The sequence below is a fragment of the Amaranthus tricolor genome, chromosome 9 (genome assembly GCF_026212465.1).
Source record: "Amaranthus tricolor cultivar Red isolate AtriRed21 chromosome 9, ASM2621246v1, whole genome shotgun sequence".
Taxonomy (NCBI): domain Eukaryota; kingdom Viridiplantae; phylum Streptophyta; class Magnoliopsida; order Caryophyllales; family Amaranthaceae; genus Amaranthus; species Amaranthus tricolor.
Genome location: NC_080055.1, coordinates 20,292,845 through 20,320,164, shown reverse-complemented (window position 1 = coordinate 20,320,164; position 27,320 = coordinate 20,292,845). Strand labels below are relative to the sequence as shown.

At 32.5% G+C, this 27,320-nt stretch overlaps 3 protein-coding genes across 9 annotated transcripts; all 3 read left to right on the top strand.

Annotated features, from left to right (window-relative positions):
• The first annotated feature begins 949 nt into the window (after window positions 1–949).
• Window positions 950–2,104, top strand: LOC130823358 (uncharacterized). The gene is made up of 3 exons (XM_057687979.1): window positions 950–1,280; window positions 1,332–1,852; window positions 2,042–2,104. Exons 1-3 carry the CDS (start codon window positions 950–952, stop codon window positions 2,102–2,104), a joined length of 915 nt encoding a protein of 304 aa, XP_057543962.1.
• Window positions 2,105–2,754: 650 nt separating this feature from the next.
• On the top strand, window positions 2,755–3,410 carry LOC130823357 (uncharacterized). The gene is made up of 2 exons (XM_057687978.1): window positions 2,755–3,109; window positions 3,205–3,410. Exons 1-2 carry the CDS (start codon window positions 2,755–2,757, stop codon window positions 3,408–3,410), a joined length of 561 nt encoding a protein of 186 aa, XP_057543961.1.
• Window positions 3,411–4,197: 787 nt separating this feature from the next.
• LOC130824633 (mediator of RNA polymerase II transcription subunit 18) lies at window positions 4,198–24,661 on the top strand. 7 transcript variants are annotated; one of them, XM_057689715.1, is made up of 8 exons: window positions 4,214–4,410; window positions 4,977–5,092; window positions 6,625–6,704; window positions 11,348–11,447; window positions 23,486–23,546; window positions 23,620–23,976; window positions 24,090–24,210; window positions 24,298–24,661. In XM_057689715.1, exons 3-7 carry the CDS (start codon window positions 6,669–6,671, stop codon window positions 24,190–24,192), a joined length of 657 nt encoding a protein of 218 aa, XP_057545698.1. In that variant the 5' UTR covers window positions 4,214–4,410; window positions 4,977–5,092; window positions 6,625–6,668; the 3' UTR covers window positions 24,193–24,210; window positions 24,298–24,661. The 7 variants fall into 7 exon arrangements, with proteins under 7 accessions (XP_057545700.1, XP_057545699.1, XP_057545696.1 ...); XM_057689717.1 differs by lacking the exon at window positions 4,977–5,092 and having other exon boundaries at window positions 4,198–4,410; XM_057689713.1 differs by having other exon boundaries at window positions 4,211–4,410; window positions 23,605–23,976; window positions 24,090–24,661.
• The last annotated feature ends 2,659 nt before the right edge of the window (window positions 24,662–27,320 follow it).

Below are 27,320 nucleotides of genomic sequence, written 5' to 3'. Positions count from 1 at the left end.
CAGTTCTAAGTTGCAATGCAAAATATATATATATATATATATATATATATATATATATATATATATATATATATATATATATATATATATATATATATATATATATATATATATATATATATATATATAAACTAAAATATCATTTTACTTGATATAAAATATCTTATTTACTTTGAATTTTTGATAAAAATATGCTCAAGTTTACTAAAAATTGAACTCTAGGGTCAACTATTTCACTATTAAGGGCACTATTATTGGTGACCTAATATTGGGTCACATGACTAAACAATAAGAAAAATGATAGCAATGGTGATCTATTTTTAGGTTGGTTATGGAAAAGATTGGGTGAAAATGTTATAGGGTGCTCGTTCTTTTGAACGGTCACCCCATTTTTTTTCAAAATTTTGCGCCACGTGTCGTGCTGTGATTGGGCAGCGAAAATTTACTACATCACCCTCTGACACGCGTGCACAGTTGCAGTCCACTTGGCCGCTTCTGATTGGCTTTGAAAAAATAGTCGTTTTTCCCTTTAACAGCTATTTTCGTATTAAAATAATTAAAAAAAAATTATACCAACGGTCATATTTTTTCGAGATCTATAAAATGAGACCCGTATTGATATTTTTTGACATAATTTTTTTTGACATAATTTTTTTGACATATTTTGTTCATATTTTCGGTATTTTTTTGGTTAAAAAATACCAAAGTAATCATTTCAAAAATCCCAAAAAAAATATGGATTCAAATAACCCAAATTATGAAAGAAATCCATGAAAAAAAAAAACCAAGGAAAAAATCTTCTTACAATCAAAGTTCTCAAATTTAGTATCAAAATCCTCCGTTCAATCCTCCATTTTCTCAAAATACTCCAAATTCTTCTTACTATATTCCTGAAAATATCCCAAATTCATCTTATTATGTTCCTCAAAATACCCAAAATTCTCAAACTATGTTTCACCACCATCATCAATCTCACAATGTCAACTCTAATATTGATATGTATTCAACTCCAATAAGGGGTGAAAGTTTAGACGAAAATGAGATGGAGTATGATGATGATGATGATGATGATGATGATGATGTTGATGAAAATCAAGGAAATGATCAAGATGATCAATATGGTGAAGATGGAGAAAATTCTGTTCATCATGTTGATGCTAGTCTTTACACCCAACCATCATTTCAAGATCTATTTTCACAATTTGGTTCACCACCGAGCTTCACTCAATTGGTTCAACCATCTCAACAGCTACCTAATAATAATGATGAAACCCCTATACGTTCAAAGAAAAGTTAGAATTTGATTGAAGATATTGCTCTCATATGTTCAGTCATGAACACAAGTACAGATCTAATTGTGAGCACCAACCAAAAGATAAGAGTGGGGTGGCAGAAAGTTAAGGAAGCTTATGAAGCAGCGAGGATGGAACGACCCCATCTGATCCCACGAAGAACCGCCGACATGCTTAAATGTCGTTGGGGTAGAGTTGCTCCAGCATATTTGAAATGGTTTGGAAGTTATGATGAGGCTTTTAGGAGGACGAAGAGTGGCACGACAGACGAAGATGTGCTTAAAGAAGCGCATTTAATCCATCAAAGAAAACACGGTAACTTTAACTTGATTGAGCAATGGAAAATTTTAAGAAAGTATAACAAGTGGAAGCAAGTGGTAAAAACTAATCAAAAAAAACAATTGGATCAACAACCAACTGGTGATGTTAGTAGTAAAAGTAGTGGGAAAAGATCAAGGACGGAAGAAGATTCTGAAACTCCAACAAGTGAACCTCAAGGAGGATCATCCACGCGCCCCGAGGGTGTGAAGAAGGCTAAGGCTCGCGTGACGGGGAAGATGGTTGCAGATCAATCAATTCAAGCTTTAAGTGCATTTGGAGAGAGTCTTCGACTTAATTCAGAAATAATGAAAGAGAAGACAGAACTTCAAAAACAAAAAGAAGCCCGAAAACAAAAACAACTTCAACTGGAAGAATATCGAATGAATTGGGAGATCTATGAATCATTAAGCAAAAAGGAGACTCTTCAGGCATGGGAAGCTGATATGATGGTTCAACTTGGACAATACCTTCAGAATTACAATAGTCAGTAGATATTTTAATTATGTAATGTCTTAATTATGTTTTAATTATGTATTGTTTTTAATGATGGTTTAATTGTGTAATGTTTAAAAATGATGTTTTAATTATGTAATGTTTAAATATGATGTTTTAATTATGTAAGGTTTTCATGCAATAGTCTTCTCATTTCTATCACCTTTTAGCATGCATTAGTCTTTTCCTTTCCATCACCTTTTGGCATGCATTAGTTTTCTCATTTCCATCACCTTTTTGGCATGCATTAGTCTTCTTATTTCCATCACCTTTTTGGCATGCATTAGTCTTTTCCTTTCCATCACCTTTTGGCATGCATAATATTATATATATGCACATCCGAATTCAATTGGATGTTTAACTTCAAAATGAGCTTTTCTAAGTCCAATTTTGCCTCATCCACTTCAAGTTCTTACGAGGAGAATGAACTAATACATAATATGATTGATTATGCCTTTCAATACGCAATTCCTCCCATTGTTTCAACACTACAACCAAGGGTGAGAACAAAAAAAAATGTCGAATTCAAAGAGACCATTCAAAAGGTCATTCCCAACTATTTTATGATTATTTTGCTGAAAATCCTACATATTCTTCTCGATTGTTTCGACGTAGGTTTAGGATGAGGAAACATGTATTTTTACGGATAATGGAAGCTGTCTCCAACAACGATCCATGGTTCACCATCAACATTGATGCAACTGGTAGAAAAGGTCTAAGTGCTTTACAAAAGTGTACTGCAGCTCTTCGTATGCTAGCATACGGGATGACTGCTGATCAAGTTGATGAGTACCTCCGAATTAGCGAAAGCACAGCACGAAAAGCACTCACTCATTTCACAAAGGGAATAATCAACCAATTTGGGCAACATTATTTGAGAAAACCAACACCACAAGATTTGACGAGATTATTAGCCTTTAGTGAAGAACGAGGATTCCCTGGCATGATTGGTAGTGTTGATTGCATGCATTGGGAGTGGAAGAATGCCCAGCAGCATGGAAAGGGCAATATCAAGGGCGAGCTGGTGTTGCAACATTAATTCTTGAAGCTGTCGCTGATCATGACCTATGGATATGACATGCCTTTTTTGGGATGCCAGGTTCATATAATGATCTCAACGTGCTATATCGATTACCTCTTTTAATTGATTTGTTTGAAGGAAGGGCACCACCTGTCAATTTCACAGTGAATGGAAATCAATACGGCATGGCTTACTATCTCACTGATGACATTTATCCTAAATGGGCTACTTTTATTCAGTCTATTACTGAACGGCAAACAGCAAAAGCAAGGTTATTTGCCTAACATCAAGAAGCAACAAGAAAGGATGTGGAGCGAGCATTTGGGGTGTTGCAAGCTCGATTTGCAATAATTAAAAAACCCTCACTTGCTTGGGATGAAGAACGACTCTCTGATATAATTACTTCTTGTATAATTATGCATAATATGATAGTGGAAGATAAAAGAGATACATATACACACTATGCTGATGGTAGAGAGTTCATGGGAGATCGCCCAAAAGGTCAATCAGAAGGTACAAGTGGATTAAATGATGACTTTGAGTATTACACAGATAGAATTGTTGATATCAATCGATACTTGGCAAATAAGGATGATGTTGAAGATCGACAAACACATTTATCCTTAAAAAATGACTTGGTTGAAAATATCTGGCAAAAGTTTGGAGAGAACCGCAATTAATGTATCATTTAAAATTTTAGTTTTTTAATTTGTGTATTTTTTTTATGTACGTGCATTGTAATATTTATTTGAAGTTAACGAATTTTTCTTAAATATTAAAAAATATTTATTAAAAATTATATTTATATTTTTATTTATTAAAAAATATTATTTTTATTAAAAGAATAATTTTTTTAATTATAAAATAGTAGATCCATTTTAATCAAATAAAAAATTATATTAGCTTTGTACATGAAAATATTATTATAAAAAAATAAAGATAAATGTTAGATAAATTAAGGGAGAGAAATTATGGTGGGATAGAAAAAAGTAAGAAAGAGAGAATGATAAGCTGAGGTCATTGTTAATAAAATTAAGTTGAAAAATGAAATTTTAGGAGAGAAAAAAATTGGGAAATAGTAACATGACTTTTTTTTAGGTCATGAGTAAGGATGGCCTAAGATTTTCCCTCGGTGGTTTCTGTTCATCTCCTTGAAACCTCAAACCTGTACCGCCATTGATACTTCATCAGCATTCAGCAAGCTCTACCACCAATTATCCATCTTCTACAATAGTATTGAAGTTATACTTATTCTCTACTGCCAAATCGTGGTTCTGGACATCAGTGAGTTCTTTTACTAAAATTTTGATTGTATTTTTCTGGATTAATTTCTCTCACATATGGTGTATTCGATTTTTCAATTGAGATTTTACTGGAAGGATAAACTTACCTGCTTTTTATTCTGTACTGTTTATCTCTAAACTTGGCATTAGTGAGGATACTCGTTGCCCAGTGGTTAACGGATACCACCATGCCCAAACTCACAAATTTCTGCTGGTATTTCTAAGCATGTTTGTGTTAGTTATAGTTGAAGGACTCAACATTTTCGGTAGTTATAATTGAAGGACTCAACATATTGTATTGGAAATTTTCACAAAATTCCCTTTGATAAGAAGCGTTTTTCAAAAATTTATCCTTTTTTTTCTTCGATTTTTTTTTATTTAATAAATCTTAAGATGACAACAATAACTTTGAAGTTTTTACAATTGACTTGCATGTCTTAGTCATAATTTTTGAAAAAATTCTTCTCCCACCATTTGTGATGCTAGAGACTTTGAGTTGATTAGGGTTCATTCCTTCAAATGTCACATGACTACCCTTTGGAAGTTTTTTTTTTGATTATTGGGTAGGCTGATGAAAGGGAGGGCTAGGTGAGATTTGATCGCAGGACCTCGTTTGGAAAGACGCTACTTGCTCCAACCAAGACCGTTAATAGTGGAGTTAATTGTCTAAAATTAATTGCAAGGTAGTATTCTCTGAAACAAATTTGTTACAAGACACATGAAAAGTTTCTTGAAATGTTATTTTCGAAAAACATTTCTTATACAAGATAATTTTTCGAATATTTTCCTATCTATTGAGCTATTGCAATTTTATACAAGTAGATCAATTGTTACTTGATTATAATGCTCCAAAATTATGTAGGAGTAGAACAGAAATGGTTTTGTTGGTGGTTGATATTATTCTGAATTTCTCATTGTTGGTGGGATTTGAGCTAGTGGTGGTTCTGGTTTTTAATTAGTGTTTGTGGTCATTGTTGAATATGTCGGGGGTTATCGATGTTGTTGATTACTCTTTAGAGCAAATTGTAGTAAACTTGGTTGTTAATTACTCGTTGTGATGGTTCTTGTTAACAAATTTTTACCATTGACATTGAAGGAGTGAAATTTTGAATATTAGTTAAGTTAGTATCATGAATTGATTCCAAAATATGAGATCCCATTAAGAGCAAGTATATTTTGCTTAAATGTTTTTGTTTTACTGTTGGAAACTTTGTTTTAAGAGATGTGAGGTGTACCAAGGCGAAAAATGTCAATTTTTTTGAGGCGCAAGGCGCTTAATGATGGTGCGAACTTTTTTTATGCGAGGTGCACATTTTGCTAAAAAGCTCCGGAATCAATTTTTAAACATATTTAATACTTAAAAGTTTTAAACAACATGAAATTTATAATATAATAATAACATATAAGTAAGCTAAACACTATTATAACATAAAAAATCATATAATAACTCGATAAGTCAATAACAGTCTTGAATTAACAAAAGAAATAAAAACTAAAACAAAGACAAAGTAAAGAAAGCAAACCGTGGTTCTTGATGCTTGAAATGTTTTACGACACACTTAAAATCTAATTTGGAATCATACGTTGACTAGTGAAGATGGTGGCACTTTAATGTTAGTTTTGTTCTTTTGTTTCTCACTTCATATTTTTGCTTTAACCTTTAGGGCAAGAAACAGGGCATATTCTATGCTTTTCATTCAATAAACAACTAAAAATTGAGAGTTATTTCAGTAATAATTAGCAAAGGCATTTTTTTATAAAAAATCATATCTGGTATACACGAGGCGTGCGAGGTGCAAAAAAGGTGTACCTTTGAAGAGCCTCATGTATGCCACAACACCTAGACTCAAGGAGGCGTCTGAGTGGTAGCCTCTTAGCGCCTCACGCTGAGGGGCGCTTTTCAAAACACTGGTTGTAGAAGTTTGTAACTGTAAAAACTATAATAGTGCTATCATTTGACCTTATGAGTTCCATTTCTGTTCATTTGCATCCCCTTGGTGTGTTCATGGCCCAAACTAATTTCCTAAAGCTACCACTTGATGGTGGTTTTTAAAAAAGTTGTATGGATGTGTCTCAATTTATGAGTGCTTATAAATAAGGAAATGGCAATTATATACTTAAGTAAAATAATCCCAAGCCAATTTCTGATGCAATCTGATCTTTGGTATTTTTGGTAGTTCATTTTTTTTGATTTCATATGGTTCCTGATTTGTAGGATTGTGAATTTGTCTTTGATTTGAGTTTGGTGAAGCAATTGCTATGGAGTGTGTTGTTCAGGGAATTATTGAGACCCAGGTGAACTTTGTGGCAACGTTTTCTTGATCTATATTTTTTTTTCTTCCTAGTTTTCTAGGTTGAATTTGCTTCTATTGTGCACTATTTTTTCTAAAGGTAGCTTAATCTAGAATATTGTACGTGATAAAAATTATAGCTTCTCAGGAGCACACAAAATATGTTCACCCTTAGACACTATATATAATAGGGAGTGGACAATGGAAAAAAACACGTTCACAGATGTGCTTGCGAAAAATAGCTAAAATGGAATAATAACGCGAATCGTGGTCATGCGGTGTGGATTTTTGAAATAAAATCACATAATGAGAGTTTTGAACTTATAACAGTATTTTTGCCGGTGGAATATTTTTATTATGCAATAATATGCCTATAGTTATTTTATTTGCACTATATGAAGTACTTTTAGTAGATAACTAATTAATTTATTAGCTAATTATATTGTTTAACAATTATTATTATTATAGGTAACTATAGTTGACTGGTATTAATGAAATTTTAACGAGATATTATAATAACTTTTTCAACATTTTAGAAAGATGTTGGAAGAAATTATTCTATAACCTCTTCGGGACAAATAACGTTTTAACGATGAAATATCGTTGTATCGTTGAAATATCGGGCGTTACACGTTATGTAACGGTCAATATGGCGTTTTGACCGTGAAAATTATGTATCGTTATATATTGAGATTTAATGTCGGGACAACTCTTAAATAGGTTACATAATGACTGTTATATAACGTAACGTGCAGTTTTCCATTCCATGGAGGGGACGCACAATTGTACTGCTATGAAGTGTTTGTTATTTTGTAACTCTTCAGGAATAATGTTTACAACCTTTTGAGAAGACTAGCATTTTGCAACTCAAGGATTCGAATATCATTCGTAGTATTCTATGAATACTCTTTGTAAGTTAGGAATGTGTAAATCTCTAAGAAATCCCATAATACTTTTTAAGTGAAGTGAAGGAAATGCTCAAAATAAAAAATTCTCTAGAGCTGTCGTGGGTAAACATGAGTGGAGAAATCTGGGATAAAGTGGCTTGTGTTAAAGGTAGTAACTTTAATGAATTTAATAATTTAAGAACAATGCTTACTTTAAGAGGCATCTTTTCATGTGGACATTTAGACAAAATCTTCTAGCTTATAGCCACATGTTATTGGTCAATTTCTGCCCTTTTTTAGAGCACTCTGTTCTCTATTTCTTCTTTCTTTCTGTGAGAAGCGCCCCAATTAATAGCAGTTCAATTTACCCTCTCTCGCCATGTGATTTCTTGTATCCAAAATTTATTCCACAATTACAATCTATGTACTCATTTTCTTCCATGATTCTTCCTAGGTACTTTTTTTTATCTCTCTTTCCCTAAGTTTGGATTCTCATCTTCTTAGTAATTATGATTCTTCCTAGCTACTTGCAGGGTTGTGGTGGTTTAGTTTATATAGGGGCTCAAAATAAGAGAAAGGATAGTAGCTGGTTCCAAGTAAGGAGCAAATTATGATGACCAGCTGCAAAATACTTCATCATCTACCCATCCCAGTATCCAAAACGTCTATGTACCGAGAATGATACGGGGTGCTTCAATTAATAATAAGTCGTACTCATCTATTCTAGTTTTTAAATTTTTTTTTGTCCCCGTGTCATTTGTTTTCATTCCCGTATGCGACTCGTTTCAATCTAGGTGGCCTATGCATGATGAACAATGAAGTTTCGGGTGAGATTTGGGTATTGCTTGAGAAAGTGTTGGGGATAATATTTTTTGTGGAATAATTATATACAAGTGTTGTCATACATTTCTACTATGGGAATATTTGGAAAATGGGGTATGATTATGCAAATCAAAGAATGTGAAAATTATTAGTAGTGGTGCATAATGCATGGTAAATGTCGAGCATTGTTCTAGGAAATTATTTTGCATCATAAAATTGTGCTAAGTCATGGAATGCTAAATTTTGAAATGGAACTTATTTTGCTTCCTGCTTTTGGAAGCTTTTTGAATTATGTTTTCATTTTTTGAGACATTGTATTTGCCACATTATATGATAGAAGGACTTTGATATCTCCATTTGTACCTTTCTCTCATCCATTGGATTGAACTCCTTTACTCTTTCAAAATTCTAAAAAAATGGTGCACTTTTTACTGGTGTGAATTGTGATTGTGATGTTAGGCATGGAACATTGTGCAAAAACAAGGCCGTATCATATCAAATCGTCCGAATTGTCAAATTTACCAAACCGGTATTACCCCTATCGTAAAGGTGTAAATAAACCCTGCTTTTTAGGCTGTTTTTAGCGATATTTCATTGTTTAGGCCATTATTTGGCGATATAATAATCGAATCACCCGCGTGACCGTATCACTGTATCTGTTATGCAACTGTGACCATTACCGTAATTTTGCACTATGGCATGTTTAAAGAGGAAATCAACGAGGTTTATTTTGGAGAGATAATGGTGTGATGTAAAGTGGTATCTTGGGTTGAAGCAGAAGTGGTTGTGACTGGTTCAAGGGAAAAAAACTGATGGTGGTGATTGAGGGAGTGCAGCATATATGGCATAGGTAGGGATAGTGAATTGGTGGTTAGCCTGGAGGCTATTGAAGGTAGTGTTAAGGGTAAGGGAGGGATAAGTCACAAGGTCAAGCTCACTATTTTAACAGAAATTTCTTGGTATTTTAGGCTAGTGGTCACCAGGACTATTCTAAGGTGATTTTATATAAGTTCAGGCTCTATAACGCAAAGGTAATCGGTAAATGATCTCAAATTCAGAGTGGATCTTTCTCTTCTTGCTTTACAACTATCTATTACCAACACTAACCACTCCCTTGCTTATCACCCTCCCTTACAGAACGTTACACTAATTGCTTCTAGAACTATTCTCCTCACAAGCTCTCCTATCTACTCTTAATTTGTTTAAATTTTTCCGTGGCTCCTTATAACATAAATAGGTGACAATGGCAGGGTTTTTTAACACCTGGCATGATTCCTTGAGTTTGGAAAATTTTAAAAATATATGAGCTTATCTAAAAATTATTGTTGATATAAGGTTATTATTTTTTCTCTAGGTAAAAGGATATTCTCTTTGGACCAAAGAAATCATAAAGATATAATTTTTCAATTGAAGGATATTGTTTTACTATGTTGATATTTAACTAACTCCTTTTGAGCAATAGTGACATAATTTGCTTGGTAAATGGTTCTGGATTATAGTGACATAATTGGCTTGGTATATGGTATAAAGAGTTTTCACATTTTGCTCTCAATGTGGATTTTATATCATTATCTTTCCTTACATTTACTAATGCTCCAGTAATCAAGTATCATTTCTTTCTACACTATTAAAATTATAGTTTAGGTTTTTTGATTGGTTAGTGGGGAATTTTTGAAAGGGAATCAAGCACATTGAAGTTTTTGGCTGTGATAGATGCAAAGTGTGCTTTGGCAAACTTAGGGGTTATATATGTAGTCTAGTGTTAAGTTTGGTGTTTTATAGTCAGGCATCATGTATCATATAATATCTATTAATAATGTTTTGTTAGATATGGGTTGGGATGACGACAAGGCAAGTATGAAGGGGGATTGTGTGGGTATAATGTGGATGTTAGGCATATATGACCATGATCTAGCTAGATCGTGGATGGCGATGATTTTGGATATGTATTCATGCGGGTACCAGGGGGGTCTTTGAGGGTGTGCTAGGTGATCGACCGCACAGAGCCCCTTTTTTCAACAGTATATGAAAAAGTTAATCAAAAAAAGAAATATGTAAAGTTTATAGATAAATATATTTACTATAAATAAGGCGTAAAATAAAAATTTTGCACTAGGCCCCCAAAATTTTCAAGACGGCTCTGGCGGGTACCCTCCATGGTGGTGGGTAGGTGATGGATATATTCACATGATATATTCACATGATATAGCTGCATAGAGGGAGAAAGGAAGGAGGGAAATAAGTCATGAAGCGGGTAAACTTCTACTTATTAGCGTCCATGTGCTGATGGGCCTGAACAATGTGCTTTATACACATGTAATACTTGCTTTATGAAGTTGAGCTTCCATTACAAGTTCAAGGGGTGTTATTGTATCCATAATGTAAAAATAAGGTTATATCGCATCGCATCAGACGTGTTGTAAAGAATTTTCGGCCACAACCTAGTAAAGGTGTAAAAAGCAACATTTTGTGCCGTATCAAGATATCTTGTGGTTTTTAGGCTTTAAGATAATCATAACACTTTCGTTAACGCATCATCGTCCGTTACCGCAATCGCAACCATAACTACATTTTTACACTATGATTGCATCCGGTAATGTATAGAAAAAGGTAGGAGAAGGATAAAGTTAGAGGCAAGGGAGGAAGGGGGGAGGGTTGACTTAGTAGCCAATGAGGAGGAAAGTAAGAAGATGGTTGAGTTCATTAACCTTATTTTTTGACACTTTTGACCAAAAATAATGACTAGATAACTTATTCAATGTCCATGTAGAACCTACATACCTTTGAATGTGCGTTGAAGCATTTGCAGACTTGCATTTCTCCTTCTCCCCTCTCAAATTTAGATTAAATTTATCTTTATATAATTGGGATTGTCATGATGATTTACACAACCTCTGCATTGCTTGAATCATTTCTCACTACAACTTTTGTGTTGCAGCATGTGGAAGCGCTTGAGATTCTTCTTCAGGGGCTTTGTGGAGTCAATAAGGAGCAATTAAGGATCCATGAATTATGCTTAAAAAGCAGCCCAAACCTTGGTAATTTGTTAACTTTTAGATTTTTGGTTATTTTTATTGTAGCATTTTCTTATTTGTTCTTGTATATTATGCCCTAATAATTCTCTTGGTACCTCTGTAACTCTGTTAGCAACTCAATTAGGTTACTTGTAGAATGAATAATATATACTCCCTCTGTCTCACTCAATTTGCATCAATTCCTATCAATTTGCATTTTGAGTTTGTCTCTCTCATTTTGCATTATTCCCTTATTTGAAAATGGAGCCCACCACCTTCTTTTAATCTCAATCACACATTTAAAATCTCTTTTAATATCATTTGCACAATTTTGTTATGTCTCTTCCTTTAACATCACATCTTCACAACCTCCCATACTTACCGTAAGAATCACTCCCTTTCTCTTTGATTCACTCTTTGAGACGAACGGAGTAGTATCTTATGAACAAGTTTTCGTGTGGTTCGCAAAACCGTTTTCTATGCTTTTATACGTTTGCTTGTAGGTGAAAGAAGCGACTGTGCCTCAATACTATTTCTCTTTGATTCAATCTCTTTGGAGGTTGAAATAATAAGATTGATAGCTTTTGTTGCAAAATCATTACGTATATAATTATGTTTGATTGAAGCTAAGCTACTCAAACAAAACAGTTGAGTTCATTGTGGTCAAAGCAGTAGGGAGACGAGGATAATTTGGGCCAAAATTCTAGGTAAGGATTTCTGTTTAATCAATTCATCAACATTGTGACTCACACCTAAAGCACCATAGATAGAGTTAACAAGTAGGCAAAAGCTAGCTACAAATTACAATGAAGAAGAGTTTCTCTTGGAAGAATCCTTGAATGTTGTTGTCCTTATGATGAACCTTTTTAATCCGATTTTTTAATCAAGGTTAACGATCCTGTTAATATTGCTGATGTCTGGAAACTCTATTATCTCTCTAATTCTCTACATGCTCCGAATTTCTTTTACCATACAAATGCCTTGATTATTCACTTGGGATAAAGATTGTGATTTTAAGCTACAGTCCCCAGGCCATTACTTATAATATTCGCTGATTGAAAGCTCATCCCAGGGAGTCAAGCTTCATTAAATATGTCAGTCTCTTTTTGTATGCCTACATGGATACATTACTGTAGTTCATGAATTCTATGAAGATGATGTAATAATGTGTTACCCAATTGGGGGTTTGCTTTCATATGGGGAAATGTTTTAGTCTGCAATTCTTAACTTGCTTTTAAATTTCCTGGCAGTGTTTGATTCTTATGATTTTAAGGATCATAATTTGTGCTAGTATGTTAGTTCAAACATAGCTTTTATATAAAATGGAGTTTCTTGTAGAATATTACCTTGAGATTTTTCTTTTACGTTTTTGTTGGGTTTCAGTCTTTTGAGATCAAGGCTCTGTTGTTCAATCTATTTATAGGAAAAGTCAAGACTCAAGAAGCATTAGGATAGCAAGTGAATGAAAGTTCTCTGAATATTCAATAGAAAAAAAAATACACTACAAAAAGTCATTTCTAAATCCAAATTTGGTATAGCTGTTTCCAAATGATCACTAACACAAAACACTATAGTAAATTATATTTTGTTTTGCTTATAATAGCATCCACTTGTTTTGTTTTGCTTATAATAAGCAAGTTCACCAAGTAAGAAATCACACCAATGAGTAAAAACATTCTATCTTCTATCGTTTACTCATCCTACTTTCTCTTCATTCTCTCTAAGTTTTAACACATTATCATCACTAGCTTTACCCTTAATACTTAAGAAGGTAAATGTTTTTTTAAACCTAATTAAGCATTTTTTTCTTTTATCGGTACCCACAAATGGACCAACAATCAAATGGTATTAACATTGTCATCCAAGGTGTTTCCAACTCATTTTTATATTTTATTATTGAGCATAATTCCATACCCTTCACTACAAACCTAGCAAGGACTGATTTAAATCAGCTCCGACATAATAATCCTAATAATACTAATGGTCCACCAGTACCACCAACTCGTAATTCACATATACAACCAACTTATTATCCACTAGTACCACCAACTAATATTCAACCAGTACCACCTACAAATAATTCGTCAACACAACCAACTAATAAAAATCCAACAACAGCAACTGAAAATAAACACACATCAAGTAATAAAAGAATTAAAAATGATGAAGGAGAACTTGATAATGAACATTGCAAGACAAATAACCAACTTTTGTTATTATTTTCTTCTATACCGCCTATATGGTTGGTTAATTATCTTTTTTACCACCTAAACGGATGATTAGTATTATTTATTTCTTTTGTTATTATTTTCTTTTAAATCGCCTATATGGCTGGCTAATTTTTTTCTTTTACCGCCTAAATGGACGTTTAGTATTATTTATTTTTCATTCTCGTATATTTTATATGTGCATATTTATTTTTTTACGTATTGCATTTATATCTTATGTGCATTTATTCGTTTACTTTTTTACTTTACATATTTTTTAAAGTATACCAAAATAATACGGTATATTTTACAGTTTGGGATAACCCTCTATAAAAGACAGATTACCCAATTTTTTTTACCACATACCTCTTATCCCTCCATCCTTACCCTTTATATCAAAAACCCTCCTTCTCCTTCCTCCATCCACCGACAATGTACTCTCATCATAAAAACAACCCTTCTCTTCCTCTTCCAATACTTTTGGATTTGAAGACAAATTTTTCGAACTCAAATTATATATCTCCTTAATCATGGCTTTGGTGATCCTTTTTGTTGCATTAGGACTTATAATAATTATGAACAAGTGATTTATTTTAAAGAAGAAGCAACAAGATGCACATGATTTTCTTTGTCATTTTTTTTGTTCATTAGTGCATTTTGTTTGTTAAATTGTACTATTATATTGTGTGTATGCTTTTTTACTTTTACTCTCTCTAGCATTTATTGTCTCTAATTGTATCTATTTTTTCTTCTTCATGTTGATTTTTTCTCTTGTTTGTAATTTATATCTACCTTATTATCTACAACTAATTCATAATAATAAACCAAAAGGGAGAATATCATAAAATTAAAATATCATCATTTTTCTTATGGTTTATTATTATGAAAAAATATGAATTATTATATTGTCATATACTTACAAAATAATTATATATTATGTAGCAAGTATGGCAAAGGTTACCAAAGGACTATTCAACATATTAGAATTCATTGGACAAAAATTCTTAGTATGGAATGAAGATGCCATCATGAATTTAGAAATTCAAGGACTTGACATACTGTATTGAAAGTAAAAGAATAGGATCAAACAAATGGAACTCAAGCTACCAAAAGGGTAGCCACAAATCAAGAAAAGGCGAAAGCCTTAGTCCTCAAGGCATCACATACATGATAGCCACAAATCGGAATATTTATTCATAAAAGATCACAAAACTTTGTGGGACTCCCTTGTTAAAAGATTTTATCACCATCAAAGGGTGTTTCTTCCACAAGCTAGCCATGAGAGGAGAAATTTAAGATTTTTAGATTAAAAAACTCTCTGCGAGTATGATTCAACATTATACAAAATTACATCAATGTTGAAATATTTTGAGCACCCAATGACTGATGCAGAAATGAATGAACTCACTTTATCTACTTTTCATCCATCAAATATTATTCTGTAACAACAATATAGGGAAAGAAATTTTAAAAGATATTCAGATCTGAGTGTAGTACTTTCACTAGCTGAACAACATAATGATCTTGTTTGAAAAAATCATAATATGAGACCTCTTGGATCTTTGGCTGTCCGTAACACACATTCTACGAAAACACATGTGCCTAAATCACATGTTGAAAATAAAGCTCGTGGAAATTATAATAACCGTGGTGAGGACGTGGAAATTTCTGAGGAAGAAGAAGAGGACGAGGACAAGGTCGTGGAAATTTTAATGGCATGGTAAAAAGTTTCAAGGATACAGTGGAGACCATTTTCCCAAAATTATCAAAATGGTTATTACAATAATAATTTTCGATGCAGAAAAAAATCGGATATCACGACAAAAATAACCATCAAGAAGGAAAAAAAAGTATTTGTTAATGTGCATGACAGGGCATTGCGCTCGTACATGTCGTACTGCCAAACATTTAGTAGAGTTGTATCTAGCTTCTCAAAAGAACAAAGGAACAGGTGTAGAAGCAAACTTTAATGAAGCAAGCACCTCAATGCCTAACGTTGATCTTTTCAGTAAAACATGCACTTCAATGCCTAATCTTGATCTCGCAGACTTCTATTTGGATAGTGATGAAAATGAAAAAGACTATGAAAAAGATATATGAATTATTCTTATTAACAATGCTCCTATACTTAGTGAATTGTATTTCCTTTTTCTTATGATGCAATATTACTTTATGTATTGATATTATCTTATGTTAATGAAATTTTCTTTTAACTCATTATCCATTTATTTAATATGAAAATATGGATCAAAATTTTGAAATGGATTCAAATATCAATCAGGATTTCTATACTTGCAGTTTATTGTGATAATTTAAATATCATTAGAACTCACAAAGAGCTTGAATAAACTGCAAAATATCTGATGAAAGAATTTGAAATGAAAGATCCTGAGAAAACAAAGTTTTGCCTTGGATTACAAATAAAGCACTTAAGGGGTGGAATCTTTGTGCACCAGTCCAACTATACAGGTTCTTAAAAGATCTTATATGGACAAAGCTCATCCACTAAGCTCTCCAATGATAGTGTAATCTTGAGAACTCCCCCTTGAATGCATTCTAACTATGAAAAAGAGTAAAATATTATTATAGTATATCTATTTAATACTGCCTCATTAAAAACCTTGTCAGGAAAAGCCCAATGGGATAAAAAACTGAACGAAGGAAAAAAGAGTGCAGTGAGTATGATTCTCCCCCTGATTTCAACATATATCTCGTAGATAACACATTCCAATTTTATATACAAGTTGCCCTAACCTCTTGATGAAAGGGACTTTGTGAACAAATTTACAAGATATTCGCTTGATTGAATTTGTTTGACATCTACTATTTTATCCTTCTAAAGGTCATGTGCGAAGAAAAGTTTAGGTGCTAGGTGTTTGGTTCTATCCTCTTTTATGAAGCCTTCACTAACTTGTTCAATACAAGCGGTATTATCTTCGTAAATTATAGTTGGAGAATTTGTTATCGTGCTTATTCTACATTCTTCTTGAATATGACCAATTACTGACCTTAACCAAATGCATTCTCTACTTGTTTCATAAAGGGCGATCAATTCTGCATGGTTTGATAATGTAGCAGCCAATGTTTGATTTGTGGATCTCCAAGATATTGCGGTACCTCCATATGTGAATACATATCCATTTAGTGATTTAGCCTTATGTGGATCTGATAAGTATCCAACATCTGCGTATCCAACAAGAGTGGTATCTTGTTTTGATTGATAAAATCCGAGATTTTTAGTTCTTCGAAGGTAACGCAACAAATTTTTTATCCCACTCCAATGTCTCTTTGTTGGTTAAATTGCTATACCTAGCTAATAAATTAACATCGAAAGCAATATCAGGTCTTGTATTATTAGCTAGATACATCAGGGCTCCAATTGCGCTTATGTATGGCACTTCAGGGCCAAGAACCTCCTCGTCTTCTTCACAAGGTTGAAATGGATAATCTTTTGCATGTAATCATCAGACTATCATTTGATAGCTTAGCAAATGAGCTTTGTCCATAAAATATTTTTTTATAGAACCTCTTTTGTATAGTTGTACTGGTGCACAAAAATTTCACCCCTTAAGTGCTCTATTTGTAATCCAAGGCAAAATTTTGTTTTCCCATAATCTTTCATTTCAATTTCTTTCATCAGATATTTTGCAGTTTGATCAAGCTCTTTGGGAGTTTCAATGATGTTTAAATCATCAACATAAACTACAATTATAGAAAATCCTGATTGATATTTAAGTCCATTTTCAAATTGATTTATATCTTCATATTAAATAAATAGATAATTAGAAAAAAAAATTCATTAACATTAGATAATATCGATACATGAAGAAAAATCGCATCATAAAAAAAAAGAAAATACAGTTAAATAAACATCAAAGCATTGTTAATAAGGATAATTCAAATATCTTTTTTGTAGTCTTTTTCATTTTCATCACCATCCAAATAGAAATTCGACAGATTAAGATTAGGCATTGATGTGCTTGTTTTATGGAAAAGATCAACATTAGCCATTGAGGTGCTTGCTTCATTAAAGTTTGCTTCTACACCTTTTTCTTTTTTTTTCCGGAAAGCTAGATACAGCTCCACCAAATGTTTGGCAGTACGACATGTACGTGTCCAATGCCCTGTCATGCCACATTTGTAACAAATACTTTCTTTTCTTTCTTGATGGTTATTTTTGTTGTGATATCCAATTTTTTTCCTTTCGAATATTATTGTAATAACTATTTTGATAATTTTGGGGAAAGTGGCCTCTACCATATCCTTGAAACTTTCAACCATGCCCATTAAAATTTCCACGACCTTGTCCTTGTCCTTGTCCTCATCCTCTTCCTCTTTCTCGGAAATTTTCATCCTCTACCACGGTTATTATAATTTCCACTAACTTTATTTTCAATAGCATGTGCTTCAGGCACATGTGTTTTTGTAGAATGTGTCTCACAGACAGCCAAAGATCCGAAAGGTCTTATATTATGATTTTTCCAGACAAGATCACTATGTTGTTCAGCCAGTGAAATTACTACACTCAGAATTGAATATCTTTTAAAATTTCTTTCCTTATATTGTTGTTGCGGAATAATATTTGATGGATGAAAAGTAGATAAAGTGAGTTCATTCATTTTTACATAGTCACTGGATGCTCACAATATTTCATCATTGATGTGATTCTGTATAATGTTGAATTATACTCATTGAGAGTTTTAAAATTAGAAAATCTTAAATTCTTCCACTCATGGCTGGCTTGTGGAAAAACACCCTTTTATGATGATCAAATCTTTAACAAGGGAGTCCCACAAAGTTTTGGGATCTTTTATGAATAAATATTCAGATTTGAGGCTATCATGTATTTGATGCCTTAAGGGGACTAAGACTTTGGCCTTTTCTTGATTTGTGGCTACCCTTATTTTGGTAGCTTGAGTTCTATCCGTTGGATCTACAATGTGTTCAAGTTATTGAGCTTTTAAATTCATGACATCGTCTTTTTATTCTAAGAGTTTTTGTCCACTTAAGTCTAATGTGTTGAATAATCTTTTGGTAATCTTTGCCATACTTGCTACATAATTATTTTGTAATTATATGACAATATAATAATTCCGATTTTCTTCATAATAATAAACCATAAGAGAAATTATAATATTTTAATTTTATGATATTCTCCCCCTTGGTTTATTATTATAAATTAATTGTAGATAATAAAGGTAGAAATAAATCAAGAATAAGAGAAAAAAAAGCATGAAGAAGAAAAAATAGATAAAATTAAAGAGAATAAATGCTTAAGAGAGTAAAAAAAAAAATAGCATACACACAATATAATAGTACAATTTATCATACAAAATGACAAAGAAAATCATGTGTATCTTGTTTCTTATTCTTCAAAATTAATTACTTGTTCTTAATTATTAATACTACAAAAAATATCACTAAAGCCATGATAAAAGAGATATATAATTTGAGTTGTTTTGATGTAAAAAGTAAAGTTGAAAGGATAAGAAGTTTTTTTATAGAGGGTTATTCCAAACTGTACAATATTTACATTATTTTGGTATACTTCAAAACTTGCATAAAGTAAATGAAAAAATGCACATAAGATATATATGCAATATGTAAAAAAAATAAAAATGCACATATAAAGTATACGAGAATGAAAAATAAATAATACTAACCGTCCATTTAGGCGGTAAAAGAAAAAAATAGCTAGCCATATTGGTGGTTTAAAAGAAAATAATGGGGGTGTTTGGTTAACAGCTGATAGCTGGTAGCTAATTTGAAGAGTTGATTTGACTAGCTGATTGTATAAAATGATTTGACCAACTAAATTTGTTAGCTGATTATCTGATAGTGTTTGATAAAATTAAGCTGATAGCTGCAAGCTAATTAGTGTGTAAAGACATATAAGGACATAGCTAATTTATTGATAGTTTATAATAGCATAATTCTATTAAGTAAATATCAAAAAATTATTAATATTATATAGCTGTAAATTATATTTTTAATCAAAATTATATAAATAGTATTTTTAAAGTATTATTCATGAAATCTAAAATAACAATAAGAAAGAAAGCAAAAAAAGATGAACTTACAGAATGTAATACAACGTCACAAAACAAAAAATGGATGGTAAGTTTGCCTTAAGTAAGTACTTAATGTTAGAATGCATTGCACATGTGACATGCAGATAATTAAAGGAGCAGCTGAAATGATATGAGGATATATGGGTATTACTATTATTAAGAGGAGGGAATCACTTGAAATGAATCAACACGTTGCTTCTTAGCGTGTAGCTTTTTAGCTGATTGATGATAATAAGCTCTTGAAACAAGGTCATTTACCAAACACTATTTTAGCTTATTTGACTCGACCAACCATCTAAATTGATACAATCAGCTAATTTTGCTTCAATAAGTTGTTTACCAAACACTCCTAATAACAAAAGAAATAAATAATACTAACTGTCCATTTAGGCGGTAAAAAGATAATTAACCAACCATATAGGCGGTATAAAAGAAAATAATCAAAAAAAACAATAGTGTCCTTGCCATCCATAAAGATGGCGTATTGTCTAATAAATTATTTTATGGGTTATTTGTCTTGCAACGTTTATTGCTTGTTTCTCCTTCATCATTTTTAGTTCTTTTATTACTTGATGTGTGTTTATCTTCAGTTGATGTTGGAGTGTTATTAGTTGGTTTTGTTGACGAATTATTTGTAGGTTATACTGTTGGAATATTATTTGGTGGTACTAGTGGATTATTAGTTGGTCGTATATGTGAATTGCGAGTTGGTCCTTTTGTGGGTACCGATGAAAGGAAAAAGATGCTTAATTAGGTTTAAAAAAATATTTACCTTCTTGGATATTAAGGGTAAAGTTAGTGTTGATAACGTGTTAAAACTTAGAATGTGGAGAAAGTAGAATGACTAAAAGTTAGAAAATAGAAAGTTTTTACTCATTGGTGTGATTTCTTACTTGGTAATCTTGCATATTTATAAGCAAGTTCTACTTACAATATAATGAATGCATTTCATATTAGGGTAAATCTATTAATTATCTTTGACATTATATTTTAACAACTAAAAAATTATCAATGAAAACCTTATTTGGGTTTGCTATAAGCATTGTATGTTGGTAGTTTTATGGACATTATTTCCTTTGTAATTTTCTGAATAACTAGCTGCTGCTGTGAGTGATGATTCACCTTCAAGATCGCGTTGAGGGTTTTTTTGAGGGGATAGGTCTCAATAGCATCCACTTGTTTTATTTTTACTTCAGGAACATGAAACTGCTTTTTAAATTCAAGGATGACTTTGAGTAAAGAGGAACATCTTGATAATTCGTGTTGATGCTGACATAAGGAAGAGTGCCAATATGCAACAATGACCTCTTTATGGGTGTCGGCCTGTTAGGTACTACAAAACATGTTTTTTCTGATATACCCATTGTTAGGTCTATGGATTTTTCTAATAAACCCATGCTAAAACACTGAAGATGAACAGGGGAAGACCATGAGAGTTGAAAAAGATATGTTTTGTAAGCCATACTGGAAGATCTGCAATTGTAGTTGAAGAAGTGCTAGGTTCTTGCATTTAAGTAAATCATAGAAAGAGAGATGCACATGAGCAAACATGTGTAGTTTTAAGAGCTGAGATATAGTATCCCAATATAAAATTATCCTTCAAAATAAGAAACTCATAAATCTTAAAAATTTCAATTTAGTATCAAACAAATACAATGTAAAAATGGTAGGAGAACCTAGAGAGCGAAGTAGTAACAAAATCAAACAATAGTCAATGAACAAAACCTAGAAATTTAGGAATCAAAACTTCAATATTTAGAGATCAAAATACAAGTTTGAGAAGAGAGAAACCTTTATAAAAGTTTCATCAAGGAAATGTTAAGATGAAGTTATGATCCAACAAGTTAGCCTTTTTTTTATTTTGCGGCTTAATATTGTTGGCTTCTTGGCTTCACTCAATTTTTTTTCTCTCTCCAAAATGAAATAGAAATTTGGGAGAAGTATTTTTGTATCAATGTTTTATGTCTTTTTTGTGCTTATGGAAAATTGAGAAGAAAAGGGGAGAAGGAAGGGTATATGGTGTGGACAAGTATATGAGTTTGGTTTGTAAAGAGGATAACCTACTCTACAACTTGGAATTGTTTTGAACAAGGAAAAAAATTATGGGCCTCCTCATTAGCGGGGATCTGAGCCATGATCGGTGTTTCCTAGGTTGCTCAAGGTCGCAACTAATTAAACAAAATTTATACTCCTAATCAGTTTCCTATAACAAGCATAGATGACAAGAAAGGAACTCTATCGGAGGGACGAAAGTGAGCTATGAGCTTTTAGCTAGGTTTTGGTCGGTGACAATAAGTTAGGTTGAGGTAAAATATGATGACAAGAATTGATATAAAGACAATGGTGATAGACAACTAACTAGGTGGATATGGGTGAGCATGCATTTCAAGGGGTAAGCAATATAACCTATCAATAGTTGTTGCTCTTTAGGGAGTTAATCTAAGGAACTCTCATGGTCCCAACCGTTGTTAGGCTTAGGGAGTGTGTAACGGGTTAGAGCTATCAAGGCCTTTACCTCCTCCTAAACCAATAACTTCCAATTAATACAACTTGCAAACTACCAAGTCAAGTGCTAGATCATCTAACTCAAACATACACTCCAAATCCATCTATACACCTTCTAGGGTATCAAGAAGTATTTAATGGTGTTGGCTTCTAGGCTACTCCACCACTAGAGTAAGAGGTTAATCAACCAATGTTCTAAATATAGAATGGGATTACTCATGGATTATGAACAAGGCTAGATTGAGACTTTGTCTTCTAGGACACAAGCTCATCCTAGAATGGGATTACTCATGCATACCCGCCTATGTTCCTTGTTCAAAATCCTTCATTGCTGACCAAATCATAACTAAGAGCCTTGTTCTTTTAGTTGTAACCAAGAGCCACATTTGTAACTCTACTTTGGTCTAAAGCCATTTGTTTCCAATGGGTTCCATTTCCTTATGTTGAAAGGTTTTGCCCTTTACTTTCTAACAAAAGTTAAATAAAAATCAAAGCTACTTTTGAAGGAAAAAATTCCCAAGTACGGAGAATAAATCAAAGAGAATAATCTCTATTATGGCAAGTGTATCTTCTACCCTTTTGCATGTTGCTGCCATATTGGTTTCCGGTTATTTTTTTCCCAGAAGTTTGACAATGAAAGCATATCACAGATTTATCTCATTTCGCTTGGAAAACACGGATTTCTCCTCTCTAAGGCCTTAAGGAGCTGTTAGTAGCTCATATTTTACTCAGGTTCATCTCCAGGTTTCTCTTTGTGTTTTGTCAACATCTTCATTGCCTCTGGTAGCTTTTTGTTCGCAATCCATTTTTTCAACTGCACCCCTTATGTGCATTGAAAGTTAGGAATCTGAGTATCATCAAGATTAAATTTTAACTTAGCTCAGTTTTTTGTAGTAGGATTTTTCCTTGACTCTTCTTGATTGGTCGAGTCCATACTCAACCAACTCCAGATCTTTGTTTCTTTCATGGTCCATTTATTAGCTTAAGACCATTGTGTCCTGTACTCCTGTCTAGCTCAGTTTAACATAATTCGCCAGTTAATTTGCTTTTTTAATTCGCAATGCTCTAAATGACCCTAAAATAGCCCAAAATCAACCATAGATCGCTTTTATTGATTTGCGATTTGTAAGGAGATTAGTGAATCATGTGATAGTTGTCCAACTACTATTGTCTAATTTTTCATATGACATGGATATTCTAGTGAAGTTTTTGATTTGATTTTATTCCATTTTTTTCGACGAATTCAAATAGTGTTTCAATTATTGCAACTTGCTTGCAGGATTTGTTTCTTCTGAGGTTCGACTTATCTGTGATCTGGAGCAGCAGCCTGAGCCTGCATGGTATGCTATTTTTTTCTATTAAGTTATTTACTTTTTGATATACTTTGAAGAACAAAAGGATTTGTGCATGCAGGACTGTTCGTCATATTGGTGGTGCAATGAGAGGTTCTGGCGCTGAACAGATCTCTGTTCTTGTCCGGACAATGGTAGAAAGCAAAGCTGGCAAGAACGTCATCCGCTTGTTTTATTCACTAGGCTATAAATTGGATCATGAGCTTTTACGGGTGGGTTTTTCCTTTAGCTTCCATAGGGGCGCTCCGATCACTGTTACTGTCTCATCTGTCAATAAGTTGCCAAAATTGCATGCAATTGATGAAGCTGAGCCAGTCACATTGGGCATACAACTTGTCGAAATCACAGCTCCTGCTACAGCCGATAACTATGCTGAAGTTGTGACAGCTGTCTCGTCCTTCTGCGAATACCTTGCTCCGTAAGCCTGGCATTCTTTATGAAATTTATTTGTACATTTATCCTGCTCGGTAAAGACAATAATGCGAGTTCTATTACAAGGCTGAATATTCTTTTTTGGTGGAGCAATTGCAGGCTGTTGCATTTGTCAAAACCTGGTGTATCAACAGGGGTAGTCCCAACTGCTGCTGCCGCTGCTGCGTCTCTGATGTCTGATGGTGGTGGCACTACTCTTTAGCTTCTCATGAGCTGACAGGTTATGCATGTTTTTTTTGTACTTCATCTCTTCAGTTTTCCATGTCATATCTAGTACACGTGTTCAAAAGAAATAACACTAATACAGACGTGGAAGCGTGGCTACAAGACCAGCCGTAGCTGCGAGTAATATATCGTCACCCCTGTGAAGTTCTCGATGAATGCTCTTGGCTTCACTGCAGCTTCTTGTAATGTAAAATTTTGCATCAACTTGTTATGGACCGACATATCCGAAGGATTAATATGAATCTAAGCAAAACAGAAATGTATTAAGAATATATCAATTTGTATGAAAGTGTGGGTGAGTGATTGTATGAATTGAAATGTAATATGTAACTGTATAACGTTGATTGAACGTAACGGAAAGAATGATTACAGGCTCATTCTCTCCAAAAGAGTATCTCCAAAAGAGTATAAACTCCTCTAAAATCTATTACACAATTCTATGAATACTTTCCTTCCCCTTTTTCTCTATTTATACTATTTATCCCTGCATTTTATTTCCTTAACTAACTAATTACTAAGATATTATTTACTATATCACCCCTAGTTCCCTACTAAACCCTTCAAGACACTAATCTATCATGGCAGTGCGTACTGCCAAGATAAACATAACTATGCCTTTCAATAAGAGAAGTTGTAATTTAATGCACATACTTGTAGTAGCAGTTTACATGCAGGCCATACAGACATGGTATTTATACCAACCAGGACTGGAATGTATATATATGTGGTATTGCTAGCTCTTGATGAAACTTGAATACTACATATACTCAGCAGGGTCGTTTTCGAATTCTCAAAGGCTCTTTGGTGAAAATTAAATGAGCTTTTTGATAGAAATAATAACACTATTTAGTTACTTAGATTGAATAAATATCAATGAATAATTAGATGACATATATATATATATATAGAGGAAGGAGTTTCAGTGAGAATCTTTCTTATATGAGAACCGTGAGAACCTATATGTTTAACAAAAAAATATTACGTTTTGACTAAAAAAGTAACACTTTTTTATGAAAAAAAAGATGATACTTTTAGACAAATAAGTGTTTAAAAAAAAATTTGAAAAAAACTCACGAAAACGGTGTTATTTTTCGGAAAAAACATGTTATTTTGTATTTATATTTTTTTTTGAAAGTAACACTTTTTACATAAAAATTTGTGTTACTTTCTCTGAAATTGTCAATATGATGCTTGGTGTTGTCATTCTAAGGTTTAGATTAGGCTATTAAACTTAAGTATTGGAGTAATTTGAGATTTAAAAATGACATTTTAAGGCTTAAAATTGGTAATTTATGGCTTAAAGTTAACTTTTTAAGATTTGGAGAAGATATTAAACTTAAATATTGGAGTAAGCATTTTAAGCTTTAAAATTGACATTTAAATCTTAGAATTGACAATTTAAAGTCGGTAATCTATGGCATCAAGTTAACATTGTATGGTTTATAGAGATGATATCAAACTTAAGTATTGGAGTAGGATGTTAAACTTAAATTTTGAAGAAAGAAGGTTAAGATTGGGAATGTGCATTTTAATCTCTGAAAAATGACATTTTTAATACTTGAAATAGACATTTAAAACTTTAAAGTAGGATATTAATATTTTATTGTTCTTAAATAAAGTAATCATTTTATCAAACACTCATAGTGCAAACATTTTTGAGTATAATACCTCAATGTATTTAACTAACAAACTATGCTTGAAAAAACTAAATAAGGATTTTGAATAAAAATATATACATATTCATAATACATATAAACACACACCATTTTATTAATTCATTGAATTTGAAGCACTATTTCAGTAAAACTCAATCAATAAAAAGAACTCATTTTTAATTGGTTGGATACAATTAGCTAACTTAAAGTGCTTTAAATTATTGATTATAAAGTTTAAATACGATTAACACTAAACTTAAGAATAAGACAATAATTTTCTAGACCGTTTGGCAAGCTACAATACATCAGATTAAAACTTCATTGGAGATGACGATGATAGTTGCAATGGAGAATACGACGATGGTGGTGCTAGAGTTGGAGGCGCAAGTAGGTGTGGAGAAGAGGATGTCTGGTGGTCGTGAATTTAGCTAATAGTGGCGACAAAGGGGTACACGATTGGGATTGTGGTGGTGCATAGAGAAGGAGTGTTCACATAGAAAGCCATTAATATGGATGAAGAAAGCTTAAATATTATGAGAGAGGAATAATTTAATGTTTTGTAATAATGGACTAATAAACCCATACAAATGTGATCGCATGAAAACAACCGCCGCATACAAGATTTTCTGCTAGCTAAATAACTAACAAAAATAACACATGCTACTAATTAAAGACCCATTCATTATAGTTATGCATTTTCAGTTTTCAATTTTTTTGAAAACTAAATCAAATATAGAAAATTTGAAAAATATTTTCTTGTTAATTTTTCAAAATAATTATGATCTCAATAATTTGACTAAATTTATTCTTTATATGACATAAATTATATGTTGTTAATTTTTCAAAATAATTATGTTCTCAATAAATCGACTAAATTTATTCTTTATATGACATAAATTATATGACTTATAAATCAAAAAACAAAAAAAATCAAAACTAAAGTAATGCCAAACAAGCCATAATCAAATAAGTAAACTTAACATCCAACAAACAATATTTAATTGTTAAACAACCACATAGCCATATCAATATTTCACGTGACAACAAAACGGTTGAAATTTGGCTTAGTGGTCCACCCAATATAGAACGTGTTTGCCATACAATTCCAAACACGATGATTTGGTTTGAAAACAAAATTGATGATGATTTTGGGCAGAAAAAAATTATTCCATACACTTAAAAGTTAGAATCTTTAATAGATAAATTAAACTTAGAATCTTTAGAAGTAGATGAGAGAAAGTTCGTACTTTTAGAATCAAAATTTCCTTTTTTACGTACATAAAAGCTACCAAGTAGCCAATACATTATATCACATAAATCACCAATACAACAAACGCCCATGCTAAACATCAATTATTCAACTAGCTTTCTTTTATTTCTTTTAGGAGTGAATTTTCTTTACAATCATTGTAGAAAAAAGTATTCATTTGCCCCATTACTATAGCTCATA

Bases quoted from the DNA above. Each gene is read 5' to 3' on its own strand.
- LOC130823358 (XM_057687979.1), top strand. From the start codon at position 950: ATGTTTCACCACCATCATCAATCTCACAATGTCAACTCTAATATTGAT. The intron at 1,281-1,331 runs GTTCAAAGAAAA...TCATATGTTCAG, and splicing joins TAATGATGAAACCCCTATAC to TCATGAACACAAGTACAGAT. The intron at 1,853-2,041 runs GTTGCAGATCAA...GAGACTCTTCAG, and splicing joins CTCGCGTGACGGGGAAGATG to GCATGGGAAGCTGATATGAT.
- LOC130824633 (XM_057689713.1), top strand. From the start codon at position 6,669: ATGGAGTGTGTTGTTCAGGGAATTATTGAGACCCAG. The intron at 6,705-11,347 runs GTGAACTTTGTG...TTTGTGTTGCAG, and splicing joins AGGGAATTATTGAGACCCAG to CATGTGGAAGCGCTTGAGAT. The intron at 23,547-23,604 runs GTATGCTATTTT...GAAGAACAAAAG, and splicing joins CAGCAGCCTGAGCCTGCATG to GATTTGTGCATGCAGGACTG.
- LOC130823357 (XM_057687978.1), top strand. From the start codon at position 2,755: ATGGAAGCTGTCTCCAACAACGATCCATGGTTCACCATCAACATTGAT. The intron at 3,110-3,204 runs GCAATATCAAGG...TTGGGATGCCAG, and splicing joins TGCCCAGCAGCATGGAAAGG to GTTCATATAATGATCTCAAC.